We start from the raw sequence: 26,950 nt of genomic DNA, 5'->3' as shown, positions 1-26,950 counted from the left end.
CACACTCATTAGTGAATTACTGGCTCAACACAATAATTTAATTACATTTGAAATAAAAACAAGGCCAGAAGTACTTTAGTGGCAATTTGCCATGGAAATCCACCTTATTGAAAACTACAGTGGCAAACTAAAAGATGAGAATGTGGTCTTTAAAATGAGGTCAGGTGAAGAAGTTTAATTGACTACATTATCTACAGTGAAATTTAGTTTGTACATCCAAGTTCTGTTACGCGATAACAACATTCAGCTAATGTTGTTAGTAGGCCAGGTCTGATGAAGGACAGCCAACTATCTCATCAGTTAAAATTGGCTTTGACATGGAAAACTAACAAGGTGTTTTTAGAGTTTATCATCTTCCAGCACATTTCCAGCAGATAGTTATATTTCACATTGACTGGCCTCTGGAGGGAAATGTGTGTCATGTGGTAGTACTTTTCTACAAAGTGGTGGCCCAATTTAATTTGCATTTAAGACACTGCAAACACACCATCCACCTACTGTGAGCACATGAAAACCAGACTGTGTAATTGGTGCCGAGTGCTGCCTAAAACGTCAACTAGATCTGAAACAATTAGTCCAGTATTTAATTAGTCCATCAGCAGAGAAATGGATGGCTACAGTTTTCAGGTCAGTTTTCACACAAATGTGATAGATTTTACCTAGTTTCAGCTTTTGTGATAGCAAACTGAATATCTTTTGGGTTTAGGAGATTTATTGACCAAACGAACACTCGACAAGGACAATAATTATTCGATTTGCAGCTCCAAGTTCAGCTCCATCACATTTTATTCATGGAGAGGGATTTCAATCCATTTTATCAAAGAGATTTAGATTGTATCTTTCTAAAATATCTTTTTCTTTACAAACGACTGCACAAACAAATGCTACAGCAATATTTTAATAATCTAATCTAATGCATATTTCATCTCCTCAAGGTCACACGAAAGCTTGTTGAGTACACACAGAGAGGGGTCATTTATGTGGCCTCTTCCTGTAAATCTCTTCTCTCGCTCTCATTTTATTTTCACAATGAACTGCTCAATAATTCAGGAACATGTTGTAGTGTACATGCCCTGTTCAGGGAACGCTACAGGCTTTTCCGCCATGATCAGAAAGCTGGCGTACACCAGGGATTTGCGAAACAACAGTCGCAGAAACATGAAACAAGAGTGGGAGCATCAAGAAAACAGGGGTGACAAGAGCTTATTAAAATACATTCGACCTGACAAAAGACGTTTTGCACTAAATACTGTAAATAGTTATTTGTGAAACCCCAAGGATGATGTTGAGCATGGTGAGAGGGTCAAACATTTCCTTAGCTTGGTGTTAAAGGCAGTTTACCTCCAATATATATCCTCAACCACGAAGGAGTTTCTTTTATTTCCTTTTAAAGAATAATCATGTCGACAATTAGCTTCCTGGTGAGTTGGAAAGTTATCTAACCATTTCTGCATAATTTAGATGATTAGAGGCTTAAATACTCTGTACTCCAGTTCTTCACGGAGATGTTTGCTCTTGACCTAAATTTAAAAATATGTATTGGTGTTCAATGTGATCCGTGTGTGGGCGGTTCTACATATTTTCCTTGGCCCCAAGGCCATTTCATTTCATTTCATTTCATTAAATTATACAATTTCATCCATGTTTGACTGTATAAGGTGTTGTATTTGAAAGTATTAGACACTCAAAACTGCAAAATTGGTCAACTAACATTTAAGATATGGGCAATAACATAAACAACTCATTCAAGCACCTTCTGTTGATTAAACTTTATGTACATCATGTCACGCACACTCAATACAAAGAGCTGTCAGGTTATCAACAACAGATGGATGAAAGTTTAATAACAATATTGGACATTTAAAAAGAAGAGGTTGTAAAACGGGTCGTGAGGAGATGATGCAGTTCTTCAGCTCATGTTGTGTACTTGTTGTAGTTTTGGAGTGTGTAGGTTGCCACGGTGTCTAACAGCCAACCACGCGTCAGCACTGTAGCTCGTCTAGAGAGACCTGTGGAGGAGATAATAAAGGGCTTTTAAAGGTAGTCCACAAATTACAAAATCACATGCAAGTACGCTAAGGACAGCTGAGGCCCTTAACAAGCAACAAATGGGAAGTTGTCTGTTTACAGTTTTAAACTATATCAGTATAAGCAGAGGTGGAAGTTACTAATTACAAAATCTAAATCTACTCAAATTACTTTGATTAAGTATGCATTACACCACGTAATCTACATCATAATTGAGTGCTGAGTACAATTTGAATTAATAACTAAACCTTTAATGTGCATTTTTGTAGCCAATTAGGCTATCCAATCACAGATGGGGCAATGAAAGCATACATTTGCAACCAGTGAAAGTAGTTCACATGCTTAACAAAACCTATTAAACACATTTTTTGGTAAAAGACAAATGTATAGCCACTTCAAAAGACAACACTTAAAAGAAGGTAAAGCTCCTAAGAAGCTAAATCATGGTTCAAGGTCACTGCAACCTCAAAATATGGAAGGTAGCAGTGACCTTTGACCTCCAAAATCTAATCAGTTCACCCTCGAGGTGAAGTGTAGGTTTGTGCTACATCTGACAAAAATCCCTCAATGTTTTCTTGAAATATTGTCCTCACAAGATCACAGTGACCTTAACCTTTGACCTCAGTTTTTTTCAGTTCTCTGATACTCAGTGGTTGAAAGAGAACTGAGAATGATTAAGATTCATCACACAAGTTTAAAAACTGAAACTTAATGGTGGACCAAAAGCAAGCATTCATTGTATTGTATTGAAGCCCATAGAGGCAAGTGAGAAAAAAAAAGAAAAAGAAAAAGAAAAAAGGGTGATACCTGTTCTAAGTCTGATCCACATCCTGATCCTGTGTTTATGACTCCGGAACAGGTGAAACAAAGGTTTTGCCGGGAAAATCTTTCGAAGTTCCTTAATTAACTTTTTTTTTAAAAATGTTTTCACTGTCAGGGGTTTCCGTGTTACTAGGACCCCAAGTTCCTCTAATTATAAGATAATTAATCTAAAAGCCCTAAAGTTTCACTCTGCCTGCCATGCTCAGATTATGAAGAAATATATTAATTTGGGAACCTACATAGGCCTAAAGGTAAAAACAAAACAAAAACAAAACAAAAACAAAAAACAGCATAAACAGTAACTCATATTATCATTTTCTTTTCATTAATTTCTGTTTTTATTCTGCTAGAAACATCTGGTGGGCCAAATCAAACCTTATGGCAGGCAAACATTGGCCCTGGTTTGAATGTATATGTTCTTTCCCCTTTTACCCTGTGATGTTGTAAAATTAATTATTATAACACAAGGCACGACCAGTGTTCTCTGAAACATCATTGTGCACAGATATTAAATTCCTACCTACATATTATCAAGAACTTGGCTTTAATTCCCAAAAGTTTTAAAGAAATTCTCACTTTTCTACCTTAAATTAGTCTTTCCTTTTGTAATTTATTATTCATCAGCTCATTAATGCTGCATTACTTTTGTGTCTCACACTTTTCTTATCCTGTGTTTGTGGTTATATAAAAATGTAATTTATGGCGCTGTCAGATTGCTGCTTTTTTTTCTTGAATGCAGTGACAATGTTGTTTTTGAAAGGTTAAACACCAACAAATATGGATTGCAGCAGACTATTTTGTTAGATAAAAACAATAAATTATGACTTGAACTTTACAGCACTCTGGAGTTATTAGAATTATTCGGATCACACGAGTCGGAAACAATCCTACGCAGCCACAACTAGAATCTAATTCTACAAACAGTATAATACTAATAATAAATGTATCCTGTATCTGCAAATGTGCAAAAAATACCGGTCTTAAACTTTGCTTTTCATCACAGATCAGGCACATTTTGTAAAATAAGCAGCATGTTCCTTTAAGTAATAACCTGAACTGACATGTCCAGAATATCAGTCTTGTAACACACAATCTGGAGAGCGTGCGCTTACACTCACACTTTCCATTACATCAGAGGGATGGCTGAGATAAAGTGAGAGATGTGTGTGATTTCAATCAATGGTGCAATAGTAGAGGATAAAGAAAAAGGAGGGTGATGGGCTACTCGATTACCTGGGCTATAAGTGCCAGAGGACGAGGAAGAGGAAAAGCTGCATTAAATATGTAGTGGTGCAAATTAGGATGCCAGGAGAGCGAGGGAAAGGGGGTGCTCAGAGTCACTTGCTCTCTCTCTGTTTCTAACTGTCAGCTCTCCTCTCACAATGGCAGCTTCTCTCTTCTGTGGCCAACTTGTTTTGACATTTCCCCATTCGCTCCAATCTGACATTTTCTCTTGGCCATTTCTCTGCTGCTTAACTTCTTTCACACTCGCTTTCCCAGCGAGTCACTCCCCTCACTCTTGTTGGGAACCTGTCTCATTTCAGTGGCAGCGGCTGCCATTTCACCGCGCTGTCACTGTCCGATAGGTCCTCCCACAGGTGCGAACGCATTCAAGTCCAGGTACTAATGGGCAGGTAGGTGCACGGTCAGGCGCACCAGCAGGGATGTGTACGCTTGTGCATCCGTTCACTGCAGCGTGTTCAGATGGAAATTTGACTTTAAACAATATTTCAGTCACTGATACTATAAACTGTTATTTGGTTTACCTGTTATGTAACAAATTAAATGACTTCACACACAATTCCTGTTTGACTCCACATGCCTATGCTTGTGCCAGACCTGATCCCACAGGGGAAGCCAAGTAGCAATTGTGTAATCACTTTGTGTGTGTGTGTGTGAATGCGGGAGAGATTGAATTAGAGTAACTACAGGACAGAACGTGTTATAAAGTAACAGGTGAAAATTGTATTTATTTTCAAATAAGACTCACTGCTGTACGTGGACGATGACGACTCTGATCCAGGCTGAACAATGACCAGCTGATGAGACTTCTGTGCAACAAAAACATATAAATTATGCCCAATTATAATTACAAAATTAGCAACAAGTAGCTTATATATACTTATGGACAGCCAAACTGGAAAGAAATTATATTTTCACCCCTGTCTGTCAGATTATCAATTATATCAATTATTAACATTGCAAACTTGATGGCTTTAGGATGGTTGAGTAAGCTGTGGTTGAAATGTGACATTTGTTAAACACTGCATTCATATACCATTTTCAAAAATAAAATTAAACCCAGGAGACAAATGACAGGCATCGACTGTTATGGGGGCTGTAAAGTGAGCCTGTGAGTCAAAGAACTGATCAGTGGGGAGCCAGGCACTTTACTGACTGCCGCATAATCCCAGCAGGTAACAGTTTAACTATTTTGCTCTTGAGTCACAGAAATCTGATGTGAATCACAATCATTAAAACTAAAAGATATTATAAAAAGGGAATGTACTTTGAGTTAAATGCTCAAACAAACAGTGCTAACAATGTTTGGAGGAGGCATAATGTTCGCAATGTTCACTATCTTAGTTTAGCATGTTGTGTGGGAGAGTGGGGTGACACAACAAAACAAAACCATAATCAGTAAAAAAAAATAAATAAATAAAAAAAAAAAATCCTATTTTGTTAATCCCTCACCTGCACACTCTCAAACATCACTGATCTGATTTTAAAACAATTATCCCTGTATGACAGCATTTTAAAAACGACTCTGACTAATGTGGATACATCACGACACAATAACTGCCCCTTTTTTTCAATTATTTTTTCAAGTGGGAGAGTCAGGACACTCTTACCTGTTTACTGTCGAGCAGAAGAGGATCTTTGACTACAGCTGCTCCGCAGAGCTCCACCATCCACTCCATTTCATCTAAAATAAACACACACAGAAAAGTTGGCTGTGAGTGTTGACTGTTTTTTGGAAAAATGTTTGATAAAGTCTCCTCGGTCACACCTAATGTAATTCTCTCTACCTTCACTCCTTTGACCCCGGGGGGATACTGAGCAGACTCATTTCAAGCTCAGACTTCCTTTGATCGTAGGGATGGAAAACAGGTCAATACTTAAGTCTCCACTCCGATCAATACGTGCATCTCACTCAATCAGTCAGCACACATTCAACTGTTCATATTTTTACATTTCATATCAGACACCAAACTCACCTTCAGAAAATCTGAATCAACAGCTTCCACTGCTTGTTGCCTTAAACATGATACGTCAGGAAAACAACGTGCCGTGTTTGCTGTAGACAACCTCATCGTTTAACATACACAAACGTGAGCAATTAAATAATGGATGGTCGGGCTGAAGAAAACAGACTGCATCCTCATGTTTGTGCCACGTACAAGAAAGTCTTTAAAACTCCTCACGCTAGCTAGCAGATGTCGACCCATTAGCAAAGCTCCATCGATCCAGCAGACAGCGGGAGGATGCTGCAGGAGCACTTTAAGAGCCCCAGGAAGAAGGAAACCAAAGAATGCTGCCTTGTGGGTTTTTGAGCAATATGACCCCTGAGACCTTCACCCATGATCTATCTGTCAGTTCATTCATGTTGGAAAGGGTAAAGCAAAAAGGTATGTTGTAAGAATGGCAGCCAGACTCCTCTCGGACTTGATCTTGGAGGTCATTAAACCATTAAAGCCATATTTGCTCCATTTCTATAGGCTGACAGCAAGAAAAGCACTTCAGCCCTTTTTTTCATTCAGGCAGCAAACTGACGCCATAGCAACTGCTGTGCAATATGACAACACCACACCAAAAATATCACACATCTCTTCAGTCCGTGTTCAATCCACCCACACTCTGGAGCCACTTGTCATTGTTCTCCGGTGCTGAAATGACAGGGGTTAAAAAACAGCACGGGTTTCCAACTGTGTCAGTCAAAACCTGCGTGAGCTACTTTAACTTCACCTTTTTATTGTTATTGTTCTCTCTTTAAAGCAAGGCGGGTGTCTATCAGAGTCCAGCAGGACACTGACATCAATAAAACCGAATAAGTGGGGTTGAGAAAAGTCATTTTTGACTGAGAGGACAGAACAGTGCAAACAGCATGATGGCAGCTGGAAAAAAGCAACATTTCCAGTGAAATAACAACTTAGGGGGCTTTTTTTGCAGCCTTTTCTTTGGGAGCATGTGCAAATGAAAGTGTAAAAATCTGTCCGTAATCATGCCATTACTGAGGTGGTGCAATTCCTGTGGTGTTTGAGTGCTGTGTTTCACAGACAAACAAAAAAACAAGCTGGACTGAGCTTCTGGTAGACAGAAAATGTAAGTAATTACAGATACAAAGTGGACGACAGATTCTTTATATCTGACTATATCGAAGCCTAATGAGCGGTCTTGGCTAGTTTCTCATTGCAAACTTTATATTATGTTTTCTTTCCGACAGTGAAACTTCAGAAGAACTAGACGGCAATTTTCTTTTAACTAAAAGAAAAAGAAATATTGAAAGTTGCAAGTTACTCATCACCTTGTCAAAAGTCTGCATTTCACACACCTCCCTAGACATCTCGGTGTTGCCATTTGCAGAGCTCAACAAATAGCATATGCCACGTGCTGGCAGACAATTGAAACAGAGGGGCAAAAAACAACTAATTTAATTGACTCAACTCACTGCATATAAGCTCTCTGCTAAGAATGTAAAGATGAGCACAGTGTGTGAGATCAATATCTTTACTACATGGTGACTTCAGTGCACAAGGGAGTAATGTACAGGTATTGCAATGCATTTGCAAAGTGGACTAGGATTTTCTGATTCTTCTCATTGTGAAGTAAATAGTGGCTGCACAGCATAATGGCTGTAGAAAAATGACACCATTCACTTATCTGCAAATTTTCTGGGATGGTTACTGTGGAAATTATTATGGGTGATGCTTCTGGTGATAGGCGGAACTAGCCTTAAGTCACATCATAAAAAAAGTATCATAAAAACTAACATACCGGCAGGACTTTGAGGACTTTAGAAGTGTTTGCTAAGTGCACCCATAATTCCCGCAAGGTATCATGGGGTCAGGAATAAGATGGATAGATTGGTTCCCCATCAGCCTTGCTTTCACTATACTCTTTGGTCTGCAACATGGGCTGGATTTCTCCTGGAAAAATGAAGGCTGAATTACTCCATTACAGAAAGGAAGCGCGTCTGTTGCACAACCAAAACAGGAAGAGGCGATGTTCTCCCCGGTTGCTTTCCACAGGCAAAGGTGATGCCCGCTGATGGAGGAGGCAAAGAAGGTGAAGAGGGAGAGTGATAGAAACCGAATCAAGCTCTAAATGTCTCATGAAGCACATATTTTGGTCACAACTTTTTAAAGGAAAAGTTCAAAATCTTTAGCTTTTTTGCAGTTAGACAGAGGATCTGTCTGTACAAAAGCTAGCCTTGCTCTGCCTAAAAGGGTTACACAATCTGTCTTTTGGGACCTCTTGAAAATATAAAAACGTCAAGTTACAGTTTTACTTTATGTACTTGAAGTGTACATATTTTGTACATAATTTATTTTTATTTTTATTTTTAGATCTATATTTCTATTTTATTTTATATTCTTATATTTCTTATTTCTGCTTTTTTTTTTTTACATATTCACTTATATTGTCTGGATAGAGGGAAACACAATTTCAATTCTCTGTATGTCTTGTACATATTGCAGTTTTTGACAATAAAGTCGACTTTGAACTTTGAACTTTGATTTCTTGGCACACTGACTTCCTGGATTTTCCACTGGTTGCCTGGCAACCTCACGATGACGGCTAGACTCCACTCTGCATCAGTGTGAGATGACCAGTGCGAGATGACTCGCAACAAGAAAGCAAATAAGCAGATTTTGCCAAATGTCAAACAATTTCTTTTTGATTTCATTTTCAATTTCCTTCCATTTAACTCTCAGATATTAATGACATCACCCTCGAAGCTTCAGTATTGGGTGGACTGTCCTGGATAGTGCTAAAGAGAGAGAATACAGGTAGAGATGCTGACAAAACACTGTCATACCTTAACTATTAGTTCCACTTCTCAGTAGTTCCCTGAACCACTTTGCATGTTACTTGGTTTCGTAGTACAAAGAAAACGATTTTTCATGAGTTCTACTTGCACATGTCATGCTGCTGATGTGATTTACCTGTAGTCATGTCTGTAAAAGTTCCTTGGAAGCAGATCTTGTAGCCCTTCATGAGCAGCTGAAGAGAAAAGATAGAGAAAAAGCGAAGATAAAATAATCTACTGAGAGATGTCTGCACATTCTCTACAGTCGAGCAAATTAATTTAATCAGTGAATTTAACTTTTGGACAGTGTTCAATAATACTGTATTAGCTGAGTATCAATCTGAACTCCTCTGTCTGAAAGGTTACACTGGTGAGGCTGAAACATTTCACCGAGCACATCTCGCACTTTATAACAGGCATTCCTCACTTACTGTGTGAAAAAAAACCTACCTGGCTCATTTTTTGCTCTCGCTGTAATACTGTAATTCAGAGATGAGTCGAAGCGAAAAAAAGCAAAGAGAGCCACCTTCACCGAGGTAATACCATGCTTTAAGCACACAAAGAAAAACGACGTGCCCGACGCCAGGGACACATTGTTTTATTGCACTCTGAGTCAATAAGCTTGCTTGAAATGGGAATGTAAAATTGTTTCCTTGAACTATGGAAACTCACATCAGAGGTCCCATATACTGTGTGTGGATTGGATGGTAGTGTTGGGAAGATAAATGTCCGAGCTGCTGGAGAGAGAAATACTAATTTCTCACTCCTCCCTGTCCGTCCATAATGATCATTAGCCAGAGGTGCTTGGTGAGATGAAAAAGTGTTTCTGTTACAGATTTTTAATTTAGACAACACCTAATGTCCTTCAGGAGGTATTAAAGTGTGTGATGTGATAACGTGCAAACCCTACACACACACACACACATATACACTGACTGACCTCCTGGGCATCAACATTCTGGTGACAGACTGCGAGTCTTGGCACTTCGTTTCATCTGTTAGTGTGTTTGTCACAGCGGTGCAGGTGACAGAAAGCGAGTATGAACAGGACAATCTGTCTGGCTCCATCAAAGTGCCGGCGATGTGTTGAAGCCTCTTAAATAAGCCTGAAATTACTAGCTAATTCAATTAGCGGAGGTTCTTCAAAGGCAGCGATACGGCCAACATGACATCGAGCCGTTTCTAATTTTCCCCCTCACTGGCAACAGAGCCGGTCCTGCTGGCCTTACACCAAGGGGAAAATTACAATTAGCTTTTTACAACAGGGCCTCGGCTAAGAGGCTGCTGCAATAGGAAGAAACAGGTTCAAGTGCTGTTTGTTGTTGCAAAAATGTATTTGATTTTCTTCACATTGTTGTTGGAAAACTTTGATTTTTTTTTTTTACAGACTCAGACTATTCTTTTCGGTCGGACATTGTGCTTTCACTAACAAAACGGATGGCGATAATTGCCAATAATAGAAACAGTTAATGTGGTGATTTGTGTTTTTCTTTCCTTCTTTCTCCTGAAAGGTTTTTGTGTTGGCTGCTTTACAAACGGGTTTAAATCTTTCATTTATTTAGGAACACAGATGTCTGGTGTTGACTGTGTATCAGGTGTTGACATTGGTTTTAATAAGCTGTTCGATTGGACTGATGTTCTGATAAAAGCCTTTGTGGGCCAAAGGAAGAATGAAAAGGGTTGGGTAATAACTGATTTAATGTTATCGGGATTATGTAAGGAGATTACAAAAAATAACTATAATCAGCCCAGATAACATTTGAAAAAGTGTGTAATTAGTTTGTTGTTACATTGGCAGGGATTACTTAATTAAATGTTTCACTATGTCTGTAATATATGTCAATTATTACATTTTGGATTTAATTTTTTGTTGCTACGTCCATTTTTTAGATTACATTTTTTGGTCACACAATGAATTACGTCACTAAATACAGAAATTGTCATGTAATTTGTATTCAGTAACTCATTACATTTCAAAGAAATCAGACCCATCTCAGGAGATGAGAGTGAGCAGCTTGAATGCATTTATACTGTGAGACAGAGTGGGATCTCTTCACTAGACACTGCATGTTCTGCTCTGTTTCTGACTGACAGCACTGCTTTCAGTGTGCTCCACCAACTGTCAGATGACTGTTTAAGAGGGGCGTACTGGTGGTGCCGTTTTCTAAGACGGAAACTATGTAACTGCATTGACCCCGGTTTGCTTCTCGCCAAAGATCTTTGATGTTAATCTCCCAATATCTGCTGCCTCTTATGTCCCATCTAATACAGGAAAGAAAAGTTAAAAGGAACTTTTAAGTTCTGTGTTTTACAAATCCAGCACATCATCGGCCAACAGTTGAGGTGATCTGTATCTTGTTATAAAAGTTTTAGTATTTTTCAATTGTAGCTTTCCTGATGTGATTTTAACAAATGCTGCTGATGTTTTTTCAATGTCACAGCCATCTCTCCTATCAGAGTCCATGGCTAGCCTTGCCTAGCAATGCCATCCCACAATTTATTTTCTGAGCTTATTAAGGTTACCGCTCAGACGCAGCCATGAACTCTTTCTGTGTCTGATTGAGTTGGGAAGCACTGCAGATGGTAAGACCAAGCAGATAAATCTAGAAAAATAACACATGAAGTTGGTTTGTACAAGGTCCCTGACAAACAAGTTTTATGCATTTGAAAATAAAATAAAATGAAATGAATAGCTACAAAGATTCAGAAACTATTTCTTGTATTTCGGAGAAGCTGTGAACCACATCGTCATGTTAGTGTTTGCTGATCGGTTCAGTACTTCACTTGACTGAATAAATTATTGAGTGATGCTTTTTGTTTAAAGTTATAAAAACAGTGCTTAAGGATGATATTTTTCTGAACTTAAACTTAATTTTTTTGACAACTTACCCATGGATATTCAAAATTATAGATATATACTTGAAAAAACAACAATTTATTTCACTTGGCTATATTTATAATTAATAAAAAAGTATCTAGCAAATTTTTCACGGGCTTGTAAGGTAAAATCTTGTAGCTAAAATTCAACCTTCAAGGTATATCACTAACTTGCAACAGGAAAAACACAGATAGCAGATAAAACATTATAGCTACCGGTAAGAGAAGTTCATTTAGATCAAATAAATGTGAACAACTATCCTATTCAGCGTGAAAGAGACTCACATCATTGTCTTCAGTGGTCCGAGCTCTCATGGGGCCCTGGTGGCTGGATCCATTCACCACGTCACCTCTTACCTCAAAGAGACTCTGTTGGAAAACAACGCAAAATGACTCCAGTATATGTGTATTAAGTGCATTAACCTCAATCCCAATGGTATAAAGCCGTTCCTGTCGCTATTAGCTTTTAATTAAGTGAAGCAATTGTTCACTCTCATCTGATAAAAGGACTGCTGACAGACAGCTACCATTATTTGATTTATTTCAAGGGTCAAATGGCTCTAAAGAGTTTACTGCACATTCTTCAGTTTGACAGAGTTCATTTTAATAATTGTTTGGAGTCCATCTCTACCTACACTATGTGATGCATAAGATATACTCATAAACTAGTGTGGGTGATGGAGAAATAGTTTGAAATTAATGGGGATATTAAACAAAACTTGGCAAAGGATCATACATGCATTGCATCAAACCAGATGCGGGGATTGTTAAAGCAAATGGATGACAAATAATTTATGAGGTACCCCAGCGAACCACATGGAGATATTCATCATGCAGCCTTAATTCAACATTGAGACATCCAGAGAAGTAAGAGAAAATCACCAGCGCGCAAATTCAAAGAGCCCACGGGCAAGCATACCTCATCTAAGACTTTCTTTTGTTTGAAGCACTCTGAAATCCCTGCGGAGAGGAAATAAGAACAACAAAAAAACAACTTATGAGCTTATTGTCAAAAGAACAAACAAACTGTTCTGGTGGCCACTGGATTATGTAACACTCCTTTTATTCCCCCCTCATCATGCTGCTTTGTGTTTAGAGTAATTGGTGAGAACTTGTCAGTGACGGAGGTTGACAATTAAGTAAGTCGGGACTTACACTGGGAGCTCACAACCCACTTTCTGCCTGCGATGCCGAGGAAGTACTTCAGCGTGCGCTCACACACCAGTTGTTCATCTGACGGAGAAGAAAGAAGGAATGAAGATGTGTGAAAAGATGTGTAAGATGTGCACGTTAACACATGGTACTATGGCATGTAGAAGCAAACAGGGAACATGTGTAAGAAAAGAACAGCTGTATGCTATTAGATGATGCTGAAAGCTTTAATGTGATGCAAAATAAAACACAATGTATGGCTATAACCACGGCTCACTCTTCCCAGAAATTACTTGTTTTACTATGTTATCATTTATGCTACTTAAATTTTAATTTTACAGGTTTATCCAGATGATAGAGGACAATTCTGGCATTTTTAAACCTGGGCCCTATTTTTGACATATTTTTATGTCTTAATGACTAATGGGGACAAAAAGTTGTGGAACTGGTCCAGTGGATTGCTTTAGGCTACAATGGCTGCAATGCAATCCTTGGGGGTAACTGCTTATTAAAACGTATTTTATGGTTGTTGGCAATAAGCAGGGCAAAATGGCTCGCTAGCGCCCCCTAAAGGGAAGCCCCTATAGATAGTTTTACCTAGACATTTGAAATTTTGTACACGTGTATCGCACCTACTTGTTGGTGATTTTCAAGCGTTGTGCTTTAATGAACTCCTCCTAGCTTTAACCCAATTTATTTAAAATTTTGTCAGGGCAATCTTAAAACCTCTGTGAGTAAAGGTTATCAAAGACTTGAGTTTTCATTCAAAGGAGTGGCCGTGGCGGGGAGCTGTATGCTGTATTACACCAACAACCTTTACTGTGATGATGTGAGTGTCTCCCCAAATGTTAGAACAGTTGCTTTAAAGTTGCATGTACCACAAATGATAAAATTGATGCTCATGATATGACAAGAAAGATCAAAAGAAACACGCTGAGTTACATTTAAATTACCATTTTATCAGACGGATGAATACAAAGAATAGCCGATAAAATGTCAAGAATGTCTCTGTAGAAAACGATTTTTGAATAACAGCATTTTCACCACTCAAAATGACTGAATAATTCTATTAAAGTGCAGAAAAAGGTTTAGTAGCAAACACTAGAACAGTGAATACCTTCACAGGCACAATCATGGTTGATCAGCAGGGTCAGGGGTCATTCTTCCTTCAAAAAGTAAATTATCCATTGATTTGCATACCAGGCAAAAGTCAAGTGCGCGTTATTGACGACCCTCAGACATAACTCCATTTCATATGATTATTATTTTCTGCTAATGGTTAGAATGGGACACCTCCTGCTCCCTATTCTAACCTTTCACCTTAAAAGATGAAGAGGCTCAGCGTTCCCATTTTTCCGTTACCTGGGAAACAGCGGCCGTAAAAAAAAGGCTTCTTTAAACAGTGACAGTTAATATGGTGCTTTGGAGACGGCGAGCTCTGAAATTAAAAATAATCTATCAGAGAGGGTAATTAGCAACAAGCGGATGAATGGAGGAGAGAGTGAGTGGGTGAGGAGAGAGACAGAGAGAGCTTATCTCTGACGAGCGCTTTAAAAAGACGCACAAAACAAGCTGTAAGTACGTGTGAAAAGGAAAATGTACTTCTGGAAATGCAAATGTTCCTGCTGAAGAAAATATTTGAAAAACAGGGCTTAGAAAGATTCAAAGTGGACTTTTCAATTGCTGGTTTAATTGCTCTTCTGTGTATCAAATATTAATTAAAGTCCACAGGATCAACTCAACACTTACACTCATCAGAGTCTGCATGCTTACCTGTGTGCATTATGACATGGGTGACCTCTGCCGTCACCTGGGAGACCACACGGGCACCAACTCGCTTGGCAAACTTCTTCACAAGTATCTATGGTGGACAAAATCTGATTGGTTAATGTATCCTACAAAGAAAAGCGCAAGATAAACGCGTTAATTGGCTGAATGGGCACCTGTTCATTGGGTCCTAATCCAGATGACACCAGCACCATCATTGCTTTACTTCTCTCTCTCGGAGGAGTGTTATTTTCTTTGTCTTCTTGCCCATCTGACGGTGAAACATTACTCTTTAATGTCTTGGCTGCTGAACTTGAACTAAGTGTCTTGGAGGCTGCTGTGCCTTTTACACTTGGCCCCGTGTGTGTGGAGTGCTGTGCTGCTGAAGAGAGAGGAAGAGAAAACAAACAAAGGAAGAGAAAGTCATCAACAGTTAGACAGAACTTAATCTGATCTGAGCCAAATGTCTTTGAAAACAGAGACATTTTTTGGTTACCCGTCACACAGAGCTCAACCTTCATTTACTGCACATTCAGGCTTCCAAGCACAAAACAAAACACTTAAATTCTTCAATAAAGAGCTATTATCCAGTGTTGACAGTTGCAATATAGGCGCCCATATCAGAATCCTTCTGGAAAAATGTGAAATAACCAGATTATGTTTATAAAAAATAATGTCTCAAAATGTTTTTCCTGCATGTGTCACATTCTTTCCAACTCGGCACCAGCAGCCTTACCCATCTCTGCCATGCTGCCGTGCTTTGACGCACCAGGCTGTGTGACCGCATTTCTGTCAGATGGTTTCATGTTGGGCTCTTCTGGAACAGCTTTCCTGCAAAACAGACGATAACTTTTGAAAAACACTGATGGTAATGAGACAACATGCTGTTCTGCAGGACATCGCTATAATTATTGGGAAAGATCAGGGGATTTTTTTTGCAGGTGCACAATTGCTATGAAGTGCCCCTGTTGTCTTTAGTATTTTGTTCATGCTGGAGATGATGGAAGTCCTATTTGTGAATTTGTTTCATCTAACCAACAAATAGGACACTCCTCTCTTAAAAAATATTGCACAGAATAATTCCCAGCAGTAAAAAAAAAAGAATTCCTTGAACCCAGCAAATAAAAGGGTTACTAAATGGTAAGGTAATCAGGTGTCAAACTGGTTTGTCTTCACTGACTGGAGTGTTGATTCCCTCCAGTACAGTGGGGGATGAAGTATTTCGATCTTTTACTTTGGTGAAAGTAGCAATATCACAATGTAAACTACTCAATTACAAGTAAAAGTCCTGCATTCATAATTGTAATGGCGCAAAATGTACTCAAAGTATGACAGGTAACACTACTCAGTTTGCAGGAGAATTACCCCATCAGTGTTTTATTATTCTGTATTGTATTACTGAAACTTAAGCATATTATTTTTGCATTAGTTGAGTTAGAATTTAATTGAACTATTCTATATAAAGTTTGGTAGTTTATTTTTATGACAATCTACTATATTTTATTTCAAGTTAACAATAAAGCAACGTTATGTAGTAATCGGCATTTTGTGTGATTTGGCGCCCCCCACAGTTTCTGAGTGCAACACCACTGTTGTAAATACAAATCCCAGGTCTGTAACAATTTGTCAGACGTAATGTAGGCGCTAACAACAAACATTGAAAACTTGCATGTTGAAGTAAAGATGTATGTAACTCTGTGATCCTACTCTCTCACTGAAGTTACATAGTGCAGAAACAGGTGATGGGGGGCAGAGTGGCTGAGACAGAGGCACCATTCACCCTATTATAAGACACTGAACCATCATATGATTTTGAAGCTGTTAGTTTAAGGTAAATGAGTTACATAATGCTGCTTTAAGCGGTTCTCTCTCTAAAATGTCGTTAAGTCTAAATAATATGTGATTGGGACACTCAAGTAAAGGACAGTACCTGCAAAGATTGTACTTAAATTGATCCACAAACATTAGCAGATACTTAGTATGCTCTGTGGTGTTCTGATTGGTCTGTACTGCGGCCATACTCACTTGTTGCTTCTTCCCTTGTGACCGACTGAGATAATCGAGAATATTACACTGTGTGGCGTTAAGAACCTGGGCTGTCTCGTCTGTATGTTTAGGGTCATTACACTGCTCTATGCTCCTAAAGATGAATCGCGGCACTTTGATGGTCACTGTTTCATTACTCTGACTGCGCTTTGAAGTTGTATAAAGTAGGAAGATGTAAATGTTGCATCAGACCTCAGTATTGACAGAGGTTCAATATCCAATTACTCATGTGCTTTGTTATCAGTATATTACAAGCTATTTTATACCTCATAAAGTTTGGGAAGGTCTCTTCCTTTGTTTCCTTTTGGGCTCAATTCTTCACTCAAAAACTCCTGAAATACTGACAACTGGCAGCGAGCCTACATTTAAATTACCTTCACCAAAGCGATAATAGCTTACTGAAAACTTGTCATATCTATTCCAATGCCAACCATTTTTCCCCATTTCACCAGTGCGCTTGTGGAGCTTTTTTAATTTAGAACTTGTATAGCTAAGGCATTCTGTGTTTTCATCTACTGTCTTTTTCCATCTCTCCCTCTCTCTTGCCTGGAGGACGGCACTTAGAACCCTGCGAGGCGAGAGGTTGGGGGGAAGCAGTCAAGCGGTGGAGATAAATTACTGTGGCAACACAAGTTTCCCTCTAAGTGCTCTAAATGACATATAAGATGCAGTCGGTAATGACTTTTTTATTCTACACAGCATAAGCAGATTCTGGGTTCATTAGTGAGATTATCCGCCTGTCCTCTTGAGATGCATCACCCTCTGAGAACCACACTAGCAACACACACACAAACACAAAGACAGAGACAGAGACACACGCTAACTTTCTCCTTCAGTTACAGACTGAAAGAGACCAATTACATGCCATTTGCTCCAGTTATTGTTCTGCCTAATATGGCTGTATTGAAATATACCTCCATTTAAAATATATTAAAAATGTATACAAGCCTCCGAGGGGAGAAATACAATGCACCGAGGCAGATATTATTTCATTAGCTTTGTTATTGAAGTCAGGTTGGACTTTCAGGATTCTCACAGCAGATAATGGGTTAGTTAAAAAAAAAAAAGTTCTGCAAGCCAGACTGGCTGTTATCTTCCCTTTTTAATCTTTATGGGTGTAGGTTCCTGTATGATGGCCAGATTTGAAATTGTTATCAATCTTTTCATCACTCTGAAAGTGAAGTATATTTCCCAAAATGTCTTTATATTGCTTTAGTTCGTGTTTTGGGAAAACCATGCAACTTTCCATCATTTTGGACAATCATTATTACAAATCTGTGTATAAAAAGATGGAAAAGCTAGTGCAGATAATAAATAAACAAATAACATAAAGACAACAGGGTTGGGCTGATGGACGCTGGCTAACAGTCGACTACAATGTTGTGTACCATTGTGATTTAAAAGGAGGTGTCCCCTCAGAGTTGCTGGCTTTGGTGACATGTGGAAGAGAAAATTAAATAGTTTCATGCTGCTCAATGCACTAAATTTAGGCCTTTATGTCCTGTTTATTATTGCTGTGGTTTGCTAATGAGCACACGCTACCTCAAACTACCTCAAATTCAGATACACTGTGTGTTTCTGATTTTGCTAAATAAGTCCGCTGGGGAACAGCTACAACCATTAAATCTGGGAAAAAATCTTCTGGTTTGTTTTGATGCTCTCCACATTGATTTTTCATTCATTTTGTGGTGACTAGAATTGCTTGAGTGCTGTGCCTAAGCCTTCTAATGACATGGCTTTAGTTACATGTTTTTTTATGGGCACTGACAATTACCACGAATACAAAACCAATGCCCATCAGAGACCATATTATCAGATTTATAAATACACAGAAAAGTCAATTTCAATAATGAAGAGTTGCCACTTAGAACCAGTTCCTGAGAATCATTTATCTGTGATATCATCAGCGCCTCTAATTATTTCCTGCAAGCTGCAAACAGTGACTTAATGTTTCGGCACAAGCTTTCATGTTAGACAGGCTGTGTATATTCCTGGTTTGACCATGCTTGTATATTACGCCTGACAGTTTAGTCGGTATTTCCGTAACAGAGGTTTAAGCACTGAAGCTAAGCTAAAGCACACATGTGTACAGGGGCATCTCTGCAGAACTCAAAATCTTAACAAGTATATTTGTCTGATTTTCAGAAAAAATATCTCATTACACTTAATATAAGACGCACTCACTGAGAAAGTAACATTTCAGTGAGATATAGAGACTTGTTTTTAGACTATTTTCACTTGCTCCATTGGCAGATTTTTGTTTTTACTTATGACAAACATGAAACACCTTGTGTATTTTTGTTGTTTTGTTTTTTTTACTTATTTTTGAAGTGGTCTTTTTTCAATGTGTGCTATTTCACACTTTTTTCCTGCTAAAAATTACTGTTCTTCAGTGTTTATCACCTACTCAAAATTCATTCACAGACCATCAACTCTTTCCTCAATAAAAACTGTGGTTCAAGTAGTAATAAATGACTTCTTTGCCATAATAATAAATAAATCATGACCATAAATCAATATATACAGTCCATGAAAAGATGAGTAATAACTTGATGATTATTTCATATATTTTCTTTCACTATATCATATCAGGGGAGAGAAAAATGTACTAAAAGTCCAATAAAAGTCCACACTACCATAGATTACTTACCTGTCTGAACCTGTGTCCTGTTCACACTGGAGGGGTCGGTGAGCGTCTGGGCCTGAGGATACAAAACAATCACCAGCTCTAAATAGCTTGACTAAAAACAAAGACTTCAGTTTGGGGTCACTGAGATGTGATTTATGATACTTAGAAAAGAAGATAAAGGTAGAAAGAGTATCTTTGCTTTGATCTGCACGTCTGCAAATTGCTTATTTTGTCCAAAAGCCCAAAAATACTCAGATAATAAAATCAGCAATATTCACTTTAGAGAAGCTGAAACCAATGGATTTTTGGCATTTTTGCCCATAAAGATCTATTCATCGACTAATCGTGTCTGCTCACCCGTGATTTTGCTGCTCTGGTTTGTTTTTGAGGGGACTTCTTTTGCTGGACTCCCCTCTTTTTCCTGGAGCACCTCTGTCACCAGAGCCATCAACTTCTCCAACCTCACCAGCTCCTTCTGCATCTCTATCTTTTGCTGAAAGAGAATAAAACAAATTAAGTAGAACATCTTAGATTTACACAGGTGTTTAACAAAATATTAGGCAGATGAGAGGAAAAGGAAAGATGCAATGCAACATTTGCGCAGCAAAAACAATAAAGTGACAGACACTAGCTGCACATTTGGTGTCCTGTACTGATGTATGAAAACAATAACAATTGTCAATAAGTGAGGAGGAACCCAGACTACGATAGTCATTATTGGAAGGGAATGGGCACTTTTTCAGCCAGACAGCACTTAGTGAGGAGACTACATGGTTGACTAAGAATGTGATTATATAATATTTAATAAGTGACAGCAGCTTTTTCAACTGGTGCTGATTTGGAAGAAGAGAGTCAATTGGTTTAGCTGTGTGTTTCAATGCTTCACTGGACTAGTACTTTAAATGTCATCCTTTTATCTGCGCAAGAGCATTGATTATGTATACAGACCCACAAACTAGGCAGCACAATAACACCAAACCTCAGATGTGTGTAATCCCAGGCCCCTTTCTAAACCCCAGGGTGTGAAACTTGAACTCGGCAGTCAAATACAGTCGACAGATAAAAGTGAGTGCGCTGGAAGATGGATGAGGTAGAAAACAAGAATCATCTCCTAGGCGGCATTTCCTCTAACGTAAATGAAATGCAATTTAGAAAGCTGCTGAGGGGGACATTTTTTACCGAGCGAGGTAGTCTGTCATCTAGGAGCTGACAGTTTGGTTTGGGAGAGTGTGTTGGCTGCCCTCTCTGGGGCGTAATGTGACAGTGCATCACTGGGAGTACAATGCAGCCAGGTGATGCTGAAGTAAATAGACAGAAATAAATATTTCTGTGTTCGAATTAATGGAAAATCTATATCACTCTGTCAAGAACTTCAGGATGTTGATGCACTGGATTAGATGTTATTTTCTAAAAGAGAGGGAGTATTTATCCAGGTGTGTATAAACAACAAGTACTTGCAAACATAGTGATCTTTACCTGGGTAACAAGGACTTCACTAGAAAATTGTGACGATTCCAAAGAAATGCCTGGGTCATTTACTGCGACATCACCTACAGAGACGAAATAATCAAAGAAAAATGCATTTTTTTCCTCACACAGACACCCAAATCTTAACAGCTGGAAACAAGAGAGTGAGCACATCTATGCAACATTACTAACAAAAGACTTGTTGTTTTGCTTAATCTCAGCAGGCTGCAAACCTAAAAATGAATAGTCGTCAGCCATTAAATTAATAGCCAACTATTTCAAAAATTGATTAATCATTACCGCCTTGCAGTTGTATGCCTCCATGCACCAATCAAGTTGCTGTTCCTGAGTTATAGCATTGAATAATGAGCAGTAATGGTCATAATTATCATATGAATAGTCGAGTAATGGCCCAGAATTAGTGTTTTTTTAAGGTCACAGTGACCTTTCCACACCAAAATCAGTGTCAGTGGATTCAGTTAATCCTTGAGTCCAGGTGGACATTTGTGCTATTTTTGAAGAAATTCCTCAAGGTGTCAAGATTTCAGCTCCTAAAATGTAAATATTTTATGTCTTCTAACACAGTACAATGATTTTCTTTGGGTTGTGAACAAAACAAGACATTTGAGGACATCACCTCAGGCGTTAGGAAACAATAATCAACATTTTTATCAATTTTCTGACATTCACGGAACAAACAATTAATCACGAAAATGATCAACAGACGAATCAATAATAAAAATAATTGTTAGTTGTTTATTTCCATAACTGAGAATCAACTTACATTCATCTGGTGTGCCGAACAAGTCCACAGACGCTTGGCTGGAATTAACAAAGTCAGGGCTGGGACATGCTGGTGGGCGACTCAACTGCGCTCCTCCACCAGCTCCAAGACCCTTACATCTGTGCGCTTCATTTGACTTTCCCTTATCCTGGGCCATTGCAGCAGGAGGAGCTGATGTGCCGAAAATTTCAGTCAGAGTTGGTAAGTCCTCTCCGCTGCAAGCTGACGAATCTGATGAAGACTCAAGCCTCTGCGCCCTCGTCCTCTTCCTGGGCATGGTCTTGATGGAGGATTGGGCGCTGAGCTCTCCGCTACCATGGCTGGATGACTTTGCTTCATCAACAATCTGTATGACTGGTATTCCAAGACCATCAGGAGTTAAAGAGGATTCCGTGTTCAAAATTTGTTCAGTATTGTTGACTGAATGCTTCACGCTGGCATTGGCCGCTGTAATGCTCTCTCGTTCCTCCTCGCTCATTGGACAATAAAGCCGTTTCGGTTCATTTAGCTCCTCGTGTTCAACAGCCGTGAAATGGAGCCCAGAATCTACCACTTGAGGCACAACAGAAAGGTAAGGGCTTTCTATTTCACGTTTTGACGCTTTATTAGGAGTAAGGGGACTACTAATGCTTCTCCTGGAGACACCGTTACCACCAGTGTTGTCCTGACCTGAACAACTGCTTTCGGGGATCGAAGCCTCTACGACAACTTGATCTGTTTTTCTTCTCAGTATGGGTGAGATAGAAGGGGAGATGAAATCACTGCCAGACAAGTTTTCATGGTCTCTTAATGCCTCTTTGTTAGTGATTTCAGACATCTTTGTGTGCATCTGATTTTTTCCCAATTCAACTTGCTTGTTCTCCTCTGATTCAGTACGCTGAAAGTTTTCTTGGTCTGAACTACGGCTTCTTTTCACATTTGGGCCGCCAAGATGGAAGGATTTCCTTTTAGTGGCTTTGAAGCTCCTGAGCAGTTGCTCAGTGTCCAGCTCACTGTCGTTCTTATCCTCCTCATTTTCTATTCCAGCACATTTAGTCTCGCAAGCTGAAGTCTCCAACTGGATATCGTTTGGATTGTCACTTTCAGGTGTTGGATCTACTGCAGCTGCTTCAGCTGGGCTTATAGAGCTCGGGACCACAGGGACATAAGACGCAGGACTCGCTTCAGACAAAGTGTCAGGATTTGGCACTTCAGCAATGGACTCTTTTGCATTTTCTTTTGGTCCCAAATAAGATGTTCTCTCACTAGACTCCATGTTTTCTATTCCTCCTAAATCTTCATCATAAATACATCCATTTCTTTCTGGCACCTTTGGCACGTTTTCATCCTTTGGTGATGCCGTATTAACCAGTGTTCGACCCTTAGTGCCCTCAGATTGCTTTGCAACCTTGCTGACTTTTTTGGGTACGCTGGTTTTCAAGTTTGCTTTCTTGTGACCTTCCTGGACTTCCTCAGTGAAGATCTGAAGTCGTCTACTTCTCCTGGTGCTCCTTTTGACATTTATATCTTGGTCTTCGCTGCTAGGGTAATTCTCAATATGAACTTGAACCTCTTCTGACCTTGGTCGGGTCTTAGGACTGGTTTCTCCATTTTGAACTTCAACCAGAACAAGGGGTTTTGTCACTCTCGCAGGCTTGCCTTTTTCCGACCTTGTGTTTTTACCTTTCCTTTTGTCAATTTTCTTTTGTTCAGTGCTTTCTGACTTTGCCTTAGTTTGCTCCAGAAGATCACTGTCAACCTGTTGCTGAGTGTTTCGCATCCTTTGCATTGACTTTCTTTCTGGCTGTCCAATATCAGACACAGGACAGGGAACCTCCTCTTTGTCATTATTTTTGTCACTTTCTGGCAAGTTGGTCAAGTCTTCCTCATATTTGTCGACATCATTTTCCCCCATGACCTCCATCTGTTCTGCTTCTTTCAAAATGTCACTGCTGGTGTCCTTTACTTCTTCTGTCATTTGTTGCTCTTCCTCTACATCGCTGTCACTTTTATCTTCAGAGCTTGTTTTCATGCTAAAATCCGGTGTTGTTGTTCTTGCTTTAGTTTTTACTGGTTTGACAAAAACATCAACAGGAGAGACGCTCCTGTTCTTTCTTCGCTCTCGTTTGTAGACGGCTCCAAACACCTGCTCTTCAAGGGCTTTAGCGCGATCCTCCCTTCTAGGATACACAATGCTATTGTTTTGCCTGACATCTATTGTTGAATCAGAAGAACAGCTGTCAGAGTCTTCTGTGTCTTCGTCGTGTTTCTCCAACTCGAGACTTCCTTCAGTTGGAACTTTCATGAGCCACTCAGCAACTTTCTCTAGACTTTTCTTCTGTTTTTGGTCAAGAATCTTGTCAGGCTCCAAATCCTTTTTCCGTTTCTTCCTTGAGGACACTCTTAAAGGGTGGTGCTCGGTCTCGTCTGGAATTAATAATGGATGAAGGGAGGATTCATCCAATTTGGAAACTCTCATTTTGCTTCTAGTTTTGCGTGTTGATGTAGCCTTTTCCACAATATCTGACATTTCTGTTTCCAGTGGTTTAAAATTATCTGTAGAGCTGGGCATTTTCTTGTCAGATGTTGGTGGAGCCTCCCCGAGGCCACTGTCCAGGCCTTCATTTTCTGTCGTCAAAGGACTTGTGTCTTCAAGCCCCATAAGTCTTGCAAATCCATTCTGGGCTAAAAAAGGAACGGGCAAATGAGAAATAATTAACCTTTTGGGAGACAAGACACCTTTGAAATGCATAATGTGTACCATCGGCTATTACCTCTTGTGCCATCTATCACTGCAAACTTCTACAAACTTCTTAAACAAAAGCAAATCTGACAATTAATTAGAGGTGAAAACAGACACCATACAAGGCCTTAAGATTTTACCTGCTACAGTCGAGGAACAAGACTTCGGAAGATCATCATCGTCAACATCTTCCACGTTGTCATGGTCAGTGAAAGGTTTATCTCCAGATGACATCTCATCACAATGTTTAGTAGCTTCCGCATCTAAAACTCTTAATACAGAAAAGGACAGGTGAAAATAAAAGATGAGCTAATACTGAGAGTAAATTAGCATTTGGGTTATTTTTTAATAACAGAAAAGTTATTTGTTAATGCTCAAATGTCTTACTCTGATTGTCGTTTTTGCTGTGCCAGTCCAGTTAAGACTGAAAACATAAAGGTAATGTTATTAGATACAGTACATTTTACAAAGCCATTTAAAAAGTCCATGATGTAGTCTTACAGTTTGTCCCAGTGTCATGTTCATATGCCTGTATCATGTCCTGCAGTCCTCCAACAAGTCTCTGAAACCCAGGACTCTCCTGTAAGCTCCTGTATAAGTACAAGTAATACACATGTGTAATGTTAATGGAGTGACAACTGTATAACTGTACGTTGATCACTGTCTTATCATTGATTTTGTCCTACCTTTTGGTTATCTTGGCTTTACACACAGGACAGTTAGCCCTGTTTTGTTTGGTGTTTTCCAAAAGTTTCATCATACAAAATCTGTTGAAAAAGGAAAACACACATATTGTTTTTTCCCCGTAAAAAGATATTAAAATATCTATTTATTTAACTAAATGAGGAGTTATTAAATGTTACTTACTTGCAAAACTGATGGTCACACTTAGTAGATACAGGTGTCTCCATTAAATCCAAGCTACAGGTGAAAGAAATTATGTAGTAAGTACAGAGCACGGCAGTTTTTTAAAAACTTTTAGTAGATTTTGCTTATTTAACTAACACCTACCATATTGGACACTGTAGAGTCTCCCAAAGGACTGAAATCCCCTTTTTAACATCTGTGGCTATTGGGGTTTTCATGGTGATTTTTAAAAGCTGCAAATGAAAAATCAAAGAACACACCGAGGCTGTAAACAACACATGTTTTCAAGACTAACTGCCAATATTAGACAAACCTATACAGTATAAATACAGTGTTACTACATGTGTTACTGGGGAAACTGGGTTTTGGATGCTATCTAGCTTATAGGTAATAAAACTTAATTGGCTGATGGAGAGGTAAACTGTTTTTCATCCAAAGTTAAAATGCTAACTGCATCTTTACTTAGTCTTTTTTCGATACCTGTGTTGTGTCTAAGCTGACAAAACAAAATATTTACTCGGTCAGATTTCTCCAAAATTTCTAAAATTAAATGGCAGCTGAAAATTACAAAGTTACACTTCAGTTATCACACACAGGACTCTAATGTTACAGGCATTAAAGGTGCACTATGTAGTTTTGGGGCTGAAATTTAAATCAGAAGAGAAAGAGCCTCATTTTATTTATGCTTAAACAACTAAATAAACAAACTCACAAACGAACTAAGCTTGAAAGGACAACACACTTTCACACTGTTTTACTTTTTTTATATTTGGAGGACACTGCCACCTTTCTAGCTTCCAACAGTGTTGTGGGGACCTTATTTTCCTCTCAGAACAGCTTGTTTATTCAGTTATGGAAAAAAATAATATTTCTGAGTTTGTATAATTATCTCATTAATATTGAAAAATATTAAAATTCTGATCCCAAAACTACAAAGTGCCCATTTAACTGGACAGCAGCATATAAGCGTATCTGTGGATAACGTTATAACATCAGCTGTGTCTTCTGACAGTCACTGGAAATACAATAACAGTAAACTCACAAACAGTAAACACGTGATGAAACATATATGCAATATCAAGACAGAATTAACAGTCAGTGGCAATATTGGCAAAGTATATTGTAAAGTCGTAAAACACAGTTCAGTGTTCGTGTTTGGTGTTAGTTTGTTAAATATCGAGCTTGTTTGCTAGCTAGCTGCTAGGATTTGTTGTGGGAGGTTACACAGCTAACTAACATGGCACCCCCTGACTTTCTGACTCCTTCTGAGATTCAGACAATCGACACAAATACGTCGATTTAACGACACGTAAGCTACAGAGTGAATAAAAGTTCCTTCAATTCCATTCGGTAATTGTAAAAAGGAAATATTTCCACCTTAATTTACCTTGTTTTCTTCCAGTTGGGAGGCATCAACACAGGCACCATCCGCTTCAGTTTTCCCGCAATATCGTCTTCTTCTGTTGTTGTTTAACGGCGGTTTGGATCTAATGTCACAGCGCCCCCTACAGGCCGGGGTCTGTACACAGTCTGCACATTTGGACCAAATATACTTCATTTCTGTTTATTGTTTTGGTTATTGAGTTTTGCACTGAAGTAACAATACGTTTAAATGTAAGATGGGCAGAAAATACAAGAAAATAAAGATCAAGAGTAAATTAGAGTAGAGTGTAAAGTATATTTTAAAACAGTACAGGTGTTTTGTCATTTAGCAAGTTATTTTAAATTGAATGTATGTTTCATAGGCAACCACAGTTT

At 38.8% G+C, this 26,950-nt stretch overlaps 1 protein-coding gene across 2 annotated transcripts; it reads right to left on the bottom strand.

Annotated features, from left to right (window-relative positions):
• Nucleotides 1-1,754: 1,754 nt before the first annotated feature.
• Nucleotides 1,755-26,629, bottom strand: LOC141015087 (uncharacterized). 2 transcript variants are annotated; one of them, XM_073488996.1, is made up of 21 exons: nt 26,580-26,629; nt 25,337-25,425; nt 25,193-25,246; nt 25,012-25,092; nt 24,827-24,915; nt 24,713-24,749; nt 24,466-24,596; nt 21,604-24,267; nt 20,829-20,902; nt 19,710-19,845; nt 19,374-19,425; nt 15,414-15,508; nt 14,854-15,059; nt 14,684-14,771; nt 12,914-12,991; nt 12,678-12,718; nt 12,044-12,127; nt 9,018-9,075; nt 5,703-5,776; nt 4,841-4,901; nt 1,755-2,009 (listed from the first exon to the last, which is right to left on the bottom strand). In XM_073488996.1, the coding sequence occupies exons 2-21, from the start codon at nt 25,408-25,410 to the stop codon at nt 1,915-1,917; spliced, it is 4,272 nt and encodes a 1,423-aa protein (XP_073345097.1). In that variant the 5' UTR covers nt 25,411-25,425; nt 26,580-26,629; the 3' UTR covers nt 1,755-1,914. The 2 variants fall into 2 exon arrangements, with proteins under 2 accessions (XP_073345097.1, XP_073345098.1); XM_073488997.1 differs by having other exon boundaries at nt 14,854-15,056.
• Between the last annotated feature and the right edge of the window lie 321 nt (nt 26,630-26,950).

The sequence above is a fragment of the Pagrus major genome, chromosome 20, assembly GCF_040436345.1.
Source record: "Pagrus major chromosome 20, Pma_NU_1.0".
Taxonomy (NCBI): Eukaryota; Metazoa; Chordata; class Actinopteri; order Spariformes; family Sparidae; genus Pagrus; species Pagrus major.
Note: the sequence above shows the minus strand (reverse complement) of the source record. Positions and strands in the feature narration are given on the sequence as shown.

Coding starts and splice junctions, on each gene's coding strand:
- LOC141015087 (XM_073488996.1), bottom strand. CDS start 25,410: ATGAAAACCCCAATAGCCACAGATGTTAAAAAGGGGATTTCAGTCCTT. Junction 24,268..24,465: donor TTGTTCCTCGACTGTAGCAG/GTAAAATCTTAA, acceptor TTCCTTTTTTAG/CCCAGAATGGATTTGCAAGA. Junction 12,128..12,677: donor AAAAGAAAGTCTTAGATGAG/GTATGCTTGCCC, acceptor GTTTTCCAACAG/AGTCTCTTTGAGGTAAGAGG.